The sequence below is a fragment of the Phoenix dactylifera genome, chromosome 2 (assembly GCF_051530095.1).
Source record: "Phoenix dactylifera cultivar Ajwa chromosome 2, Ajwa_hap1_PhDact_Kaust_v1.1, whole genome shotgun sequence".
NCBI classification, from domain to species: Eukaryota; Viridiplantae; Streptophyta; class Magnoliopsida; order Arecales; family Arecaceae; genus Phoenix; species Phoenix dactylifera.
This window is the reverse complement of record NC_143191.1, coordinates 42,976,307-42,990,965: the sequence shown is the minus strand read 5'-3', so window position 1 is coordinate 42,990,965 and position 14,659 is coordinate 42,976,307. Positions and strand designations below refer to the sequence as shown.

Genomic DNA, 14,659 nt, shown 5'->3' with positions numbered 1-14,659 from the left:
GTATCATCAACAAAAAAAAAAAAATTAACATAGAAAAGACGAACTCGACAACTACAAAAAAAAAAAGCAAAAAAAAGTTTTATTTAAATGGTTATTTTATAAAAGTGATATAGCAAGCAAAAAAAAAAAAAAAAAAATCAAGATAAGATGAAACCTGAGGAAAAGTCATTTGGAAGGATATGATTTATACACAGAGTTTTTTTTTTTTTTTTGCTTAGAAAACAAAAAGATAATATCCCATGGATTCTAAAATTATGAGATTTTTTGTTTGTAAATTTTATTTCATTGCTATCAATTTTCTCTTCTCATATCGGCAATATTTTTTTTTTAATTAGAAAACTAGATACACATGCTTTCTCCCCCCACACCCTAAATTGGTGACTTTTTCTTTCTCCCCATTTTTGGCATTCTCTTTCCCTAGTTCAACATGTTTAAAAATATTGTGCCAAATTTATTCTAATGTAGATTTATAGTTTTTAAAAAATTAAAAGGTTAGAAATGTCCCCTTTTGAAGTAAATTTCCAAATTACAACTCAAAATAGTTTTTACATTGAGAACCTGCTTGTCTATTGTTCTATTTTCTTTGGATATTAGAATTTGATTATAACAAACAAACTTTCAAACTGAAACTCTTCCCATTTGATTACTTTCATATTTCGATACTCAAATAAACGACTATAAATCTGACATTATATTCAAATATGCTATACACTCAGGCTCTAATTAAAAAATTTATTATGTCAAATTATAATAAAAATATGATTTCATTTATGGTAAGCTAAGTCCGAGAGAAGCTAGGCTAAGATTAGATCATAACTGTTTTTGCTAGACACGGAAATTGGTAGGATAGCGATGGGCCTGAGAATGACCATGGATGCTATTTAAATTTAGTGACCGTAAATAAACTACACCTAGTTTGTAAAATATCACTGGATCCTTTTAAATATGTTATTTCTAAACTGAATTATAATTTATAACACATGGGGTAGATTATAAATTGACAAAAAAAAAAGTTACAGTTAGTTGGATCTTATGAAAAATGGGGAATTTGACAGATCTAGCAAATAAAGATCCCTCTTCCTTAATTTTATAGAGAGAGATTTCACTTCCTAAAATACTTCTATCATATACGTGGTAGTTTTTAATATATTTAGATATCCATGGCTTCCTAAAATATTTTTTCTTAGCAAATAAAGATTCCTCTTCCTTAATTGGGTAGAGGGAGATTTCACTTCCTACAATATTTTTTCTAGATAACTCTTATTCAAAAAAATTATGGATATTTCCGATTTTTTTTAAGATTTTTTTGGGTAAAGGTGGAAGAACATAAATGGTCTCGGTTATACCGCAAATAAGAAAATCCTATACAATTAATTTGTAGTAGCAAAGATAACTCTGAATGTACATCATCACTCGAGGAAATATCATAATTTAAATCTTTACTTCATCATTTTATATGAGAGAGAGATTTTTCTGAGAAAAAAGATATCGGACGAGTTTTAATCAACTTGCATACATAGGGAAGCTAGCATGAGCAGGATGTTGTAAGTGCAGTAATATATAGCATAGAACATAAATAACATGTTTAGTATGTCCTTGAATCATCTCCTCTCAAATATGTCAAACAGAAGTGCCAGAATCTGCTATCCAGTCTCAGGTTTCATGATTAATGTGTTGTCTGGTAGAAATAGCTTTCAAGTCAAAGCTTCCATGGTTATCAAAATATTCTAGTTTTTCTAACAAAGTAACCAATCAGAATAGGAGTACCGGAGTTCATCAACCTTCAAGGGTGCTTTTTAGCTCCATATCAACCTCAATGGGTTTTTTTTTTCCACCTCCTTCCCAGTACAAAGCCTCAATGATTGATTTAAAATGATTATTTTGCCATGTTTATTCTATTCTTTTAACTCAACAACTCACATTTTCTCTCAAAAAAAAAACAACTTACATGTAGGTCCCTTCTTTTATTTCTGTAACAAATAATCAGATTTAGGGAGAACTTAGAAAGTTACTCTGAGTTTCAAATATACAAGCTTTAACAGATGACCCAATCAAGTATCATCTCGTCCTGATTCAGATAAAATTTAATTAGATTCCTTTATTAGGCAACATCGGGCATACGATACTCCAAAATGTTAATACAGTTGAGCTTTAGGTAGATTTCTGGTTCTTAATTATTAACACATATCGGTAACTTCTTACACATTTTGCTCAAAAAATCATAACAGCATATTTTCATGTGTTGTTATTCTTGAGAAATATTTTCATGTCTTTTTGCATATTCTGCACACTGTAGTAGGTTTAAAGAAAGTGAATGAACCTTCTATGAAAATGGCTGTACTGATCCATCTTCAAGATGTTTGCACTCTCACAAACAAGGGCCAAAGCAAGTTTATTTCAGATCACCTCAAAGTTTTGTCATGAAAGTGAAATGGTATTCTGTTACACCCCAAGAGGAGATCATTGTGGAGAGAGGATGTCTAATTTGTAAAGAAGTGGAGATAAGTAGGGTAGCACCCCAGGGAACATTGTGAGAGATGATTTACAAAGCCTATATTTCTCTCCATGGGGAATTAATTAAAAGCAAAGAATTATAAAAATAACTAGGACTGTTAGTTTGATCTGTACAAGTGAGATCAATGGCCCAGAGTATGCTGGTTTGTTTTCTCATCAGTTGCCTCGATATGATATGGTCCATTTCGGATTCTTCAGCTTAAATTTTTCAACAACTTCAAAAGAGCCTACATAAGTTTGATTAAAATCCATAACCTCGTTCCATGTAACTCATATCCATTTCTTTGGAATTCAACAACTGCCAAAAAGCTTACATAAATTTAGTTAAAATACATTAAAGTATTTCCATACAGTTCATTTCCATACAAGTGATCTTTCGGAATGCAAGAAAAACAACTGCTGCACAACTTTCTTATAACTGCATGAAAGAAAGAAAAAATGTTTCTTATGAATCAGCCCATCTTCTACAAAGAACTCTGTCAACCAAGCTTCAAAGCAAGCTACCAAGAGAACAACAATTTGGAACTCATTGGGGGCAACATAGGGACAGAACTAAGGAGAACCTGTGCATAAGCTATATAGATGATGGATCTGCACTCACTTGTTGCAGGCTTGCCATGTTCATCAGGTAAATGGATTGTGATATGCCAATCAAATGACACAGGATTCCTTGTTTGCACAGGCTAATGGCTCCATAACTCTCGTCGTGCCTCCGAGTTCTATCGGCACAAGAGGAATGAGAGAATGCAGGACATCTGTCATCAGTGGCCTGTAACCAGGTTCTGGTTGGACACATAAAGCAGCAATCGCTGCAACCTGCACAACCCCATATTATACTGGTAAGCAAAGCACAACAGAGAAAAGTTTAACATGGTAAGAAAATGAATCATTTAAGTCTAGATGGCAGACCTGGCATAAATGTTTTAGCTCCATAGTGTTCCTGATCACAGGATCCACTATGCTTGGAAGCTGTAATCTGTCAGCGAGCTGAGGAACGGCCTAGAGACAACCAAATGAGGTCTTCAGGTAAGGCCATGCAGGGCAAGGACATTTGGACGAAAATAATGATCAAAATGAAATTTCTTGAGATAGAATGGTGCCAAGCAAAGTGAAGCATACCCAAGTGACAATAGATTGGCATTGAGATGGTGTTGGTTTCTCCACTGGTTTTCTTCCCATCAGGAGCTCCAAAAGGATCACTCCAAAAGCATAAACATCGCTTTTCTCGGTGAGTTCCCCTGGATATCCATCTTATTATCTTAGATAATGATGCAGTTTGTTACATAAAATTTGTAACAAAGAATACAATTCTGATCACAGGGAAGAGCGGATGGAACTCTTACCATTTAAGAGGCACTCTGGAGCAACATAACCCAGAGCACCTGAACGCTGGAGGTTAGCTTTGTTTTGACTACCAGCAGCTACCGCAAGGCCAAAGTCAGAAATCTATGTCCATGAAAGAATCCACGTAAAATGAATGGTACCTTTTTCATGTGTCGCTGAGAAAGGTAAAGCAGAGATAGCTAAAGTTGATAATAGCTAATAAGTACCTTCACATTAAACTCAGAATCTAGAAGAATACTAGATGATTTTAGATCTCCATGAATAATTGGCGGGTTGCAGTGCTCATGAAGAAATTTTAATCCTCTGTTTGACAGAAATGCAAAAGCAATAATTGTAGAGGAGATTAAAAAGAAAATTAGGAAGTTGAAACTACTTATGAACTGATCTGGAGGCAGAGAGAGAGAGAGTATTTACTTTGCAGTATCAACTGCAATTTTCATACGAATGTGCCAGGATAACGCTGACCCACGAGAAGGTCCTGAAATAGCAGCAGGAAAGAAAATAAAAAGTTCAAGCTTTTCTTGCCTTCTTGCACGCTATACAGGAAATGCACAAGGTGTACCGTGCAACTGTGTCTCCAGAGTTCCATTTTCCATCATCTCATAGACAAGGAACCGAGTCCCCGCATGAACACAATAACCCACAAGAGAGATTATATTTGGATGGCATATTATACTCAGCAGATCTATCTCATTCTGCAATATATTATGAGCATAAGAAAACGAAAACATAAAATGGATATAGAGCATAATGTTTTAGTAGAGAGAGATATCAAACAGACTTGGGAAAAATTACCTCAAACTCTCTTTCATACTCCTGCTTGCGACCACTTAACTTCTTCACAAGAGCAGTAATGCCTTCATCAAAGTGAGCTTTATACAGGTATCCAGATACTCCACTAAACTCAGAAAACTGGTTACTAGCAGCTTCTAACAAGGTGTAATGAATCATGGGAAGCAATCCTTTCTTGCCTACCATCTTTCCTGATGTTAAAATATTTGTAGAAAAAGGCAAAAACAAGAGAAAAAGAAGAAAAGTGATTTTATTTTTCTATTTCATGATACTCGGTAAATCTCAGAAGTTATATATAGTCGTTTACAGACTCTATACAAAAAAAATAATATATCATTCTAGAATGATATGAGCAGCTGTTATACCAAAATAATAATAATATAGAAAAGAAAAATAATACTTGCTAATAGAAGTTGTTATGTAATCCCAAAATCACTCTAACAAGATCATGCTAGCAAAAGAAAATAATATTGACTGATACAGAATCACTCTAATCAAGAAAAATAACATTGACTGATATAGGAACACGCTAACAAAAAAAATAATATGGGTTGATACAAGTTATTACATGATCCCTAAAATTATACTAACATTTTTTTCTTAAACTCAAGATGGTACTACAAGTGTCAACTTAAGTTTGGAAACTAGATTACAAATGTATCTAGAAACTGACATACTAGGTCAAAAGTTGAAGTAGTAGCTTAGAAACTGACGTGATAGACTAGGAACTGACGTAGCAACTCAGAGGCTGACGTGGGATAGATCAAGATCTGATGTGGCAGAATACGAACTGCTATAGCATCTCAAAAGCTGATGTAGCATATTAGGATTGACATAACAACTCGAAAGCCAATATGGTAGACTGATGTGTCTGACTGACGTGATAAACTGACATATCTGTCGATATGGCTGATTGACTTGTTAAATGATGCGGCAGCGAGAAGACAGATAGAAGATGACAGTTGTAGCGAGAATAGAGCTCCGAAAGAAGGCAACCGAAGGTCAATGATTCTCGTGAACGGAGGCACCATAGAAAAGAAGTAAGAGATTTTGAACTGGATGGCGAAGGAGCCAGAGACAACAAATGGAATTGGATATGAAGAGAAAGAGACCGAGCTACGATGAGGAGAGACGATCGAAGATCTGAAGCTGAGAAAAAAAGTGGTGGAGAGAAGCTACGGATCCATTAGAAAACAAAGGATCTTCGGGTATTAATTTACTAGAAATAGAGAATATGTGAAAATAGAAGATCTGTGGATTCACTGAAAAATAGAGGATCTTCGGGTTAGAGAACAATAGATCGACAATAGAGGTCTTCAATGCTTTTAGACATAGCAACGACGACCACATCAAAGACGGAAAAGATGCTAGTGGCAGATTAGGTGATCGGTAGCTTTGATACTATGTTAAAATAATTGTAGAAGAAGACGAAAATAAAAAAAAAAGAGAAAAATAATTTTATTTCTTTATTTCATCATATTCGGTACATCTCAGAGGTTATATATACTCGTGTACAGACTCCATATAAAAAAAATAATATGGCCTGATATAAGATTATGCTAATAAAAAAAATAATACTCATTAATATAAGTTGTTATGCGACTTCTAAAATTACTCTAACAAGATCAAGCTAATAAAGAAAAACAATACTAATTGATACAGAATCACTCTAATAAAAAAAATAATATACAGAAATATGCTAACAAAAAAGTAATATGAACTGGTGCAGGTTGCTACACAATCTCTAAAATTATGCTGATACCTGACTTACTCGATGTTAGAGTTAGCATAATCTCTTTTGCATATCTAGAGCACAAAAAGTTTGACACCAAAGTGTGACAAAAAGATAAGAATCCAAATGAGCGAGCAAAAATCAACTAGTTCAAAGGTGACTGCCAAAACCACTGAAAAATTTAGTAAAAAAATGAAAGAGGAAATCAAAAACAAAAGGAGAGAGCATTGAAAAATGTTTATCACAAGAATACCTGATGGTCGAATGTCCTCCGAATCCGAATTTTGATGACTTTTACGCTGAAAGGTCCAGCCACAGCATATCGATAGCAAGATGATAGCAAGTGCAACAGAAGCCAGGATGATCGGCAAAACTAACACTTTGTCTAAATGGTGATTATGATGCTTTAGTGTTATCTGCATCTCTGCATTCAAAAGATCACACCACAAAGGAAATTGAGCAAATTTGCAACCCTGTGAAGAGCATGTCCACACAGAAGGCTGAGAAATTTAATTTCTCAGAAGAAGTTCAATAGTAACTCTGTTTTTTCTCCCTTTTTTTGCAACCTTAGTTTGCATAAAGGATTATCAAGATACAAAGGAAAAGTTTCCTGAATGCAAAGAATAATTAACATGCCCTGCCAAAAGAAAAAAAAAAAAAAAGGAATTATACAGATGATATAAAGGATAAGCTATCCTTCTTGGTGATGGTGACGTTATAATAATGCAGCACAGTTATTATCAGATATGCCTGATCAAAAGAGACATAGAACAAAGAAAACATTGCAAAGAACCAAACTCTCTTACATTGTATGGTAGATTAATTATGAAAAACTAAGCAAAGAAAACTGATAGATTTACATCATCGATGACTCGTTAAATAAAGGGTAAAACTAATAAGAGTACCTGGAGGAGGTGGAGAAATTAATGGAGAAGACACGTAGATGGGATCTCTGGCATTGGTGAGAGCTGTGGATATGAGAAGGAATAAGGCCCAAATTGGAAGAGTTGGGTTCATACCTGCCCCCTGAGGCATAGAGAGTCGTGTGTACTGTCGATAGGAGAAACAGGGGTATAAATAGTATTTTCTTTTGGGAGACAAGGAGGGGTCACGGCCTTATGGGAATAAATAGTGAAGAAAACAAAGTCTGGAGTATAAATACAAATGATGAACGGATGAATTCCTCCCTCTCTTATTTGAATGGCATCGGTTGCCGCTAGATCTCTGGTTTATGCATTGAAGGCGCCACGCGCCTGGTTAAGTCGATTCTGGATTGAATCTGCCAATATTGCCTTAGGCCTTCATTGGGCTCGTGCGTGCGTGAGCTACTTACTTTCTTTGAATGGCATTGGTTGCCGCTAAATCTCTGATTTATGCATGGAAGGATTCCTTAAGAATAGATCGCGCCCCTCGAAGAATGAATCTCGGTGTAGCAAGTAATGACGGCCTACGCGACGCGCCCGATTAACCCGTTTTCGGATTGAATCTGCTAATATTGCCTTAGGCCTCCATTGGGCTCATGCGTGCATGGGCTACTTACTTTCTTTAAATGGTATCATGCCCCTCGAAGAATGAATCTCGGTGTAGTAGGTAATGACGGCCTACGCGACGCGCCCAGTTAACCCTGTTTCCAGATTGGATCTGCCAATATTGCCTTGGATCTTTATTGGGCTCGTGCGTGCGTAGGCTACTTACTTTCTTTGCTTCACCGGGTTAAAAAGGTTGAAGGCTATATAATAATATAAAGATCATTTGAGTTTCATCTCTTTTCAATGTGAAATTAAAAAAAATATATATTAAAAAAAAATAAATTTGAAATTTTGAAATACTCCAACACACCACGGTATATTTTTTTAGGTTTATTAGGGTATCTTTTGAGATTTATTTCTGCGAAAAAATACTGCAGTTGTGAAAGGGAGGGAAATGATGGCTGAAAACATGATTGCTTTTATTCTTGGGAGCAGAAAAATAAGCGATCATGTTGCAGGTGGCAGTTAAGAAGAGCACAAAATAGATGAACGCATGAAGAAAGCTGAGGTACAGGGACAGGGCCAGGTTAGATAGCTTTTGAATGATCGAAATTACAGGGATGCCCTTGGAAATCTTTCCATCAGGATGATTTATGCGTAAATACGTGATGTTAAATTCAATTTCCTCAGAAAGAAAAAGAACAGAAAAGATTGATTTCTAGATTAAAAGGTTTGTAACACGGAAACAAAGATAGGCAATTAATCTATACTATGGAGAAAATTTTCTTAAAGAAAATACTTTTTTTACCAAAAAAAATAGAGAATATTCTTAAATATTTTCCCAAATTATCGGTCTCTCTTTAGTGTAACCCAACAAAAATAGAATATTGGTCAATCAACAAATACTTTCCTTTCAAAATAATAAATAGCTTGTAAGTTATCCTATCTTTGCTTTTTATTGATTGATTCTCTCCTCTCTAATCAAAATTTTATTTTACTTTTTAGATTTGTAGAATTATGTTATTTAGAATTCTTCCATCTCTATATAGTTTATAATAATAATCATTTCCTCTTATGTTTTTTATTCTCTTTAATCCATTTTATGTAATTTTATTTCTATTTATAAATTTTCTTTTATATAATATGTATAAAATATAATTCTTGGTAGTATATTGCTCCAACATCAAGGGGGGAAGAAATATTGGTTCCCACCTGTTGCTGGAAATTGGACCTGGGGGCGACCGCGGACCGAAGGGAAGGAGCTTCGGCTGATGGTGCAGCGGCGGACTGCTGTCTCCGGCGGACCTGCAAGAAGTCAGTGACCGGGGGTTCCGGCGCCGGCCCTCCGAAGCTTAAGTCAAAGGAGTTTTTTTATGGAAAGAAGTAGTGGAGAAGTAATCGAGAAAAGTAATGGCCGGGGGCCGAAGGGAAAGAAAGTCCTCATGCCTCGAGTTCTTCCCCTTTTTATAGGAGGGGGTGTAGGGGTTATCTGTGATTGGACGTGATTGTACGAATTAATGAGGGATCGTAGTGATTGGACATGATCGTGCGAATTAATGAACGACCGTAGTGATTGGACGTAATCGTGCGAATTAATGGATTACCGTAAACGGCCCGAGATTTTGGGCTGGCTGGCGATCCGTTGAGATCGTGTGCATTTAAATGTTGATAATCGTTGAGGCGGAGATAGCGGGATTTGATCCCGGATGAGGAGGAGGAGGACTTGATTTTCGGTGGAGTGGGGAGGTCTGCTTCTCCCTTTGACGGGGCCTTTCTTGGCCTTGAGGTCGATCGGGCTTAACTCAGCCGAGATCGAAGTTGTGAGCTCTGGGGTCGTCGGTACCGAGACCGAGTGTTCTGAGGTCGGACGCTCTGTGGTCGGGTGCTCTGAGATCGGACACTCGAAGAGTATGCTTGCTGTTGTCACGTTTGTCATCAAGTGCCGGCGATTTGACCACGTGCTTTGAGTGATCCATTTTTCCCAACACCACCTATACTAAAATTTCAAGAAGTATTGGCAATCCATTAGAATATGATTTTTTTTATGAAATATCTTATTAACATCAAATGGTTTGATCAATTAATGCTGTAGTATGGTAGCCTTTGTCCAACTCCAACATCTAAAATTTCGTAGCTTTCTTTTATCCAAAATCAAGTGACTTTACCAACCCAAGAAATTTAGCTTCTTTAAGTCTTGTATTGTAACTTGACCATTTTACGATCTATTAACTCTTGATTTAAAACCTAACATTTAATAAAAAAAAGTTCCGCCCAATGTAGTTGCGCAAAAAGAGAAAAACTAGACTGTGATGGGTTTTATGAACTAAAATTTTCTGCAGTTGTCGCCTCTTTGCTTAGTAATTCGAGCTTTTGTATTTGATTCTTGAATTTTGTATCTCCAAAAGCGCTCTTTCTATTAATAAAAAAGGAGAAAAAAAAAAAGAAGCAACAGTTCTTTATACAATTTTATATTCATCCTTGAACACTTGCAAGAACAAACCCATGCGATCTTAATATCTATTTTATTCTTAATTAAATGATGCTTTAAAATGAAATATAAAATTTGTTTTAGTAGTTCTAAAATTTCATAACTCTAAGAACACCAGTTTATCAAGCTGGTAAAGTAGATCATATATGCGTGTATGCATGAGGTGAAGCATGATTTATTAATATGAAATTAATATAAACAAACTCGGCTCAGTCGACTTGAGCCCACTTGAGCTTTATCTTTACATGATAATCACTGCACACAACATTCATGAAGAAAGCTAAAAAGTATTTAGAAAAACAACGTTCAAGTGAAGTGCGATGAATGTAAATTACTAAAACAAACCAAAAAAACTTAAATATTCTTTGAGTCATTGCACAAAAGGATAAAAATTAGGTTCCAAAAACTCCATACTGTGGATCATCACCATCATGTAATCACCGAATCAAAAAATAATTAAACACATGTAAATTTAATACGTGCAGGTTAGCTACAGGTTACACAGGATTATTACATGTAAATTTAAACATGTTATATGTTAATTCTAAATGTGGAACCATGGTATAATATTACACAATCAGAAATTTCAAACATTATTGACATGGAAATAAAGTATACCCACTTAATTGCCTAATTTTGTTACAAAATATGAGCTTGCTACAATTGTTGATGCATCTAATTACATAATTAGATCATGTCATGCATGTAACATGTTGCACCTCTCTTGTTGAATCCTAACCATGCTTCCAACCCGACAATGATCCATGCATGTGGGATTAAGAAGAGCAAGACCCAACATGTAGATAAACAATTATAAAATTATTATTATTTTTTTAGGGATTTTCATACAATACGTGTACGAATATATTCAATAAAATCAAAAAACAAAAAATTACGGAGTGCTCGAGGTAACTCCTCATCCACGGTCCATAAAGTGCTCTTAGAATGGCTAGTCACATAAGTGGCCACCTAATCCGTAGCTTCGTTAGTCTCCTTGATTAGCCATATAAGCGGCCACCCACCAATATAAGCCTACTTTACTCTCTCGCATTTTATAACAAACAAATCTTAATATATCGATCTCTTATCAGACATCCACCCATCATATGTGAACTAGTCCTCGCATCATGGTCCCTACACGTTAATCATAGAGTGCGTGGATATGGTTTGAGGTGTTCACATGACCGGCTTCAGTGGGTCTCTGTCACACGTGTTCAGCACGTGAAAAAGTCGGTGCTCACATGATGCTTTTCCTGGTCCTCGCTTCCACGCGGCGTTCTTATCGGCAACGAATCCGGTGACCGGCTCTGGCGGTGCCTCAAGCCCCCACTTCCCAGAAACCGAAGACGGTTCCTCCGAACCGCCCTGGTAGGTCGGTCCACGCCATTTTGGCCATTATTGAGGCCCCAATCCCCACCATCGCCAGCTGTCGGTGCCTAGTCTTCCTCACGCCACTACTGACGGCGACTCGCGTCCCTCACACCACGGGAATCGACGCCCCTTCCAAAGCTGCCCTTTCGTTTTCCAATTATCACAAAATCGCCAATGGACAAAATGCGCCTCTCGCTTCCATCAAGACAAGCAGCTGCCACCGGCCATCGATTTTCGTCGCTGTGTTTCCTTAGCTCCCCCTCTGCATCAATATCATCCGTCTGATCAAATATCAATAGTGAATGATTACCGAAACGGTGGACCCTATCTAATTGATCGTCCAGATCAGACGATCGGGATCGGAAAAGCTATCTCCTCGTACTTCGTGGTTCTGATCAGCCAGGCTGCCATCACGCGGTTTCCACGACTTTTAGCGCGTCTCCGCAGCAACATCCAATCAGAGCCGTCACGTCGGTAGGCCCACCACACCTCTTAGCGTGTAGGATCAGGTCCTAACAGAACATGCGTCAAGAAATTATTGCCGCGAGCATGATGACGACCATGGGTTTCTACAATGATGCATCAAGAAACGTGCTGATGAGGAAGGACCCAGCGGCCAGTGCGCAGCTGGGTTTGTGTGGTTGGACTGGTTCACCGATGAGCTGGTGGACCTGGTCCAACCAATAGCTTCGCCCTGTCCGGATCCCGGCCACTAGGCCACGAACCAAGAAGGTGGTAGCAATGCAATTTTGTAAACCTTGAAGGGCGTCAAGTTAACCCCGAGGATAATTGGGTACCCGGGTGGTTTTCTCGCCACGTCAGATCATAATAATACCAAACTCAGACGACTCTCCTTGTTATGTTTCCCTATATATATTTCTATACAAACACTGCATATGGGGATAGGAAGCCCTGAGCCGCGTAACAACAACGAAACCGGGAATATTTTTTTATCAAATCCAACGGTCGATCATATGCCCGCCTACGAATTCATACGCCGTTGTTGGGATATGTATCTCCCTTCCGAAACGAGTATCCTCTCTCCTACTTTTTAATTTTCTATAAAGCGAGCCGATCCCTTCATTCTCCTCCTCCTCTTCCACCATTTCCCTTTGCTATTCTCAGCGCCCAATGGGTACGGCGGTTCTCCGATCCCACGATTGCCTGAAAGGCCGCCTCCATCTGGAGGCCTTCGGATCCCGTCCCCCGCCGCCGGTAAAACCCTCGCGGAAGAAACCCCCACGTTCCTCCCCCTCCCCCTCGACCTCCCCGCCTCCTCCACCGCCGAAGGATGGCCGGAGTCACCAGACGCGGCCAGCCCGGCCGTCGCCGCCTCCACAGCCGACGAATCACACACGACCCAACCCCCCGCGGTCCGTCCGGAAGACAGGGTTCCCTGGCAAGGAGAACGCTGGCGACACCCAGATCCGGCCGCGTAGGCCCCTCGTCATGGAGGAGGTCACGATCCTGAAACGCGGGGACGAACTGAAGGCTTTCGGGCCCCCGGCCGAGGATCGGCGGTCGGACGGCGATGAATCGCTCCTCTGCTCGACTAATCGGCTGGGCCCCGACCCGGAGATCCTCCCGAAGAAGATCGGGTTCGCCGATCTGGGGTCCGTTTATGCCGGGCCGGCCTTCTTCGCATCCCCGTCCCCGAGCTCGCTCCCTTTCCCGGCTTCCTTCCTGAAAAAGGTCGGCGGTGAGGCGATCACGAGCGATGAGGCCACGAGGAGCCTCCGGTGTCTGCTGCGGCTCGATAATCTCGCTTGACGGTCAGGTGCTCGTCTCTTGCTTTAGATTTTCTTCGCTGGATCGATGGTTTATGGTGATTGTGGAATGGAAAAATTGGATCTTGGTGGTGTGTACACGAATCCCAGGTCTATTTGAAGGAAAAAAAAGGGATTTTGGAAATGATGCTTTGACGAAGGCAGGACAATAAAGGTCTTTGTGGAGAGACTGATCGTGATCGTCTCTTTGATTGGCGAGGGCTCCTCATCATCTCTATTAGGGTTTCTCCTATTCGAAGATCTTCCTCTATTTTTTCAAAAGGAAGACATGGAATTGGAGAATGAAGGGCCATGCTAGTCTTAGAAGAACCTATTTGGTGTTTATCTTGTTCTAGGTATTTGGGTGGTACAAGTAGCCAGTTATGGCATGTAATTTTAGAAGGTGGGATATGTTAGTGTTATTTGTGGGTAAGGTGGTACTCTGCCGATAGAAGATGTTATGGGTTAGTTTTGCATTAGAAGCTGGTAGATTTGTTCAGTATTGTACCTATTTTATCTCAATAATAGTTTGCTGTTTATTTGCTATTTTTTCTGTGAAAGTCGGTAATGTTGGATATGTATTTGAATTTGCTATTGATATTTAGGAGGAATATGAAATGTGTGTGGATTGGCATGATTTGGGTTTTGTTTTTTTATTTTAATCAAGAAAAAGTACAATTTAACAAGTTTTGTTGAAACAATATTACTTGATCATACACTTTAACAGCAGACCTTCCTGATGAATGAACTACTGATCGGGAGCTGAATTTTCAATGAATCAATTTTGTAGCAATATGTAGTCGCCTGCGAGTAACTCAATTCTTCACCGTCATAAATCTTGTAGATCCAAGGCTTTTAAGTGTTGATCTTTCTGATGGTGACCTGTGGTTGTCGGTGCTCCAACTATTTGTTCTGCCTTGGTGTGAATTCCACTTGTTTTATGTGTTGTTTCTTTTCTCCGACCCTCCTCCCTCTCCCTCTCTTTTTTTTTTTTCCCTAATGGGAGTGACGTGAATATGGAGGATACAAACCTTGAGAATTTTGTTTAGTCTGAAAGTTGTGCTTATCTAAGATGACTCCTTGGATTGTGTTACTTCGGAAATGTTAGAAATTTAAACTATTTGATTGTATACCTAGAGGGCATATTTGGTTGGAGAGAAGCTGGGCTCTGGAAAAAGAGAGA

At 38.5% G+C, this 14,659-nt stretch overlaps 2 protein-coding genes across 2 annotated transcripts; one reads left to right on the top strand and one right to left on the bottom strand.

Moving 5' to 3' along the window:
- Positions 1-2,440: 2,440 nt before the first annotated feature.
- On the bottom strand, positions 2,441-5,404 carry LOC103703658 (putative receptor-like protein kinase At1g80640). The gene is made up of 8 exons (XM_026803193.4): positions 4,654-5,404; positions 4,421-4,553; positions 4,273-4,336; positions 4,065-4,161; positions 3,858-3,960; positions 3,634-3,752; positions 3,424-3,513; positions 2,441-3,330 (listed from the first exon to the last, which is right to left on the bottom strand). The coding sequence occupies exons 1-8, from the start codon at positions 4,834-4,836 to the stop codon at positions 3,166-3,168; spliced, it is 954 nt and encodes a 317-aa protein (XP_026658994.4). The 5' UTR covers positions 4,837-5,404; the 3' UTR covers positions 2,441-3,165.
- A 7,201-nt stretch (positions 5,405-12,605) lies between these two features.
- Positions 12,606-14,022, top strand: LOC103703659 (uncharacterized). Its single transcript, XM_008786583.5, has one exon. It carries the CDS (start codon positions 12,842-12,844, stop codon positions 13,478-13,480), a length of 639 nt encoding a protein of 212 aa, XP_008784805.3. The 5' UTR covers positions 12,606-12,841; the 3' UTR covers positions 13,481-14,022.
- Positions 14,023-14,659: the final 637 nt, after the last annotated feature.

Bases quoted from the DNA above. Each gene is read 5' to 3' on its own strand.
- LOC103703659 (XM_008786583.5), top strand. From the start codon at position 12,842: ATGGGTACGGCGGTTCTCCGATCCCACGATTGCCTGAAAGGCCGCCTC.
- LOC103703658 (XM_026803193.4), bottom strand. From the start codon at position 4,836: ATGGTAGGCAAGAAAGGATTGCTTCCCATGATTCATTACACCTTGTTA. The intron at 3,753-3,857 runs GTAAGAGTTCCA...ATGGATATCCAG, and splicing joins TCCAGAGTGCCTCTTAAATG to GGGAACTCACCGAGAAAAGC. The intron at 3,514-3,633 runs GTATGCTTCACT...GGTTGTCTCTAG, and splicing joins GCCAATCTATTGTCACTTGG to GCCGTTCCTCAGCTCGCTGA.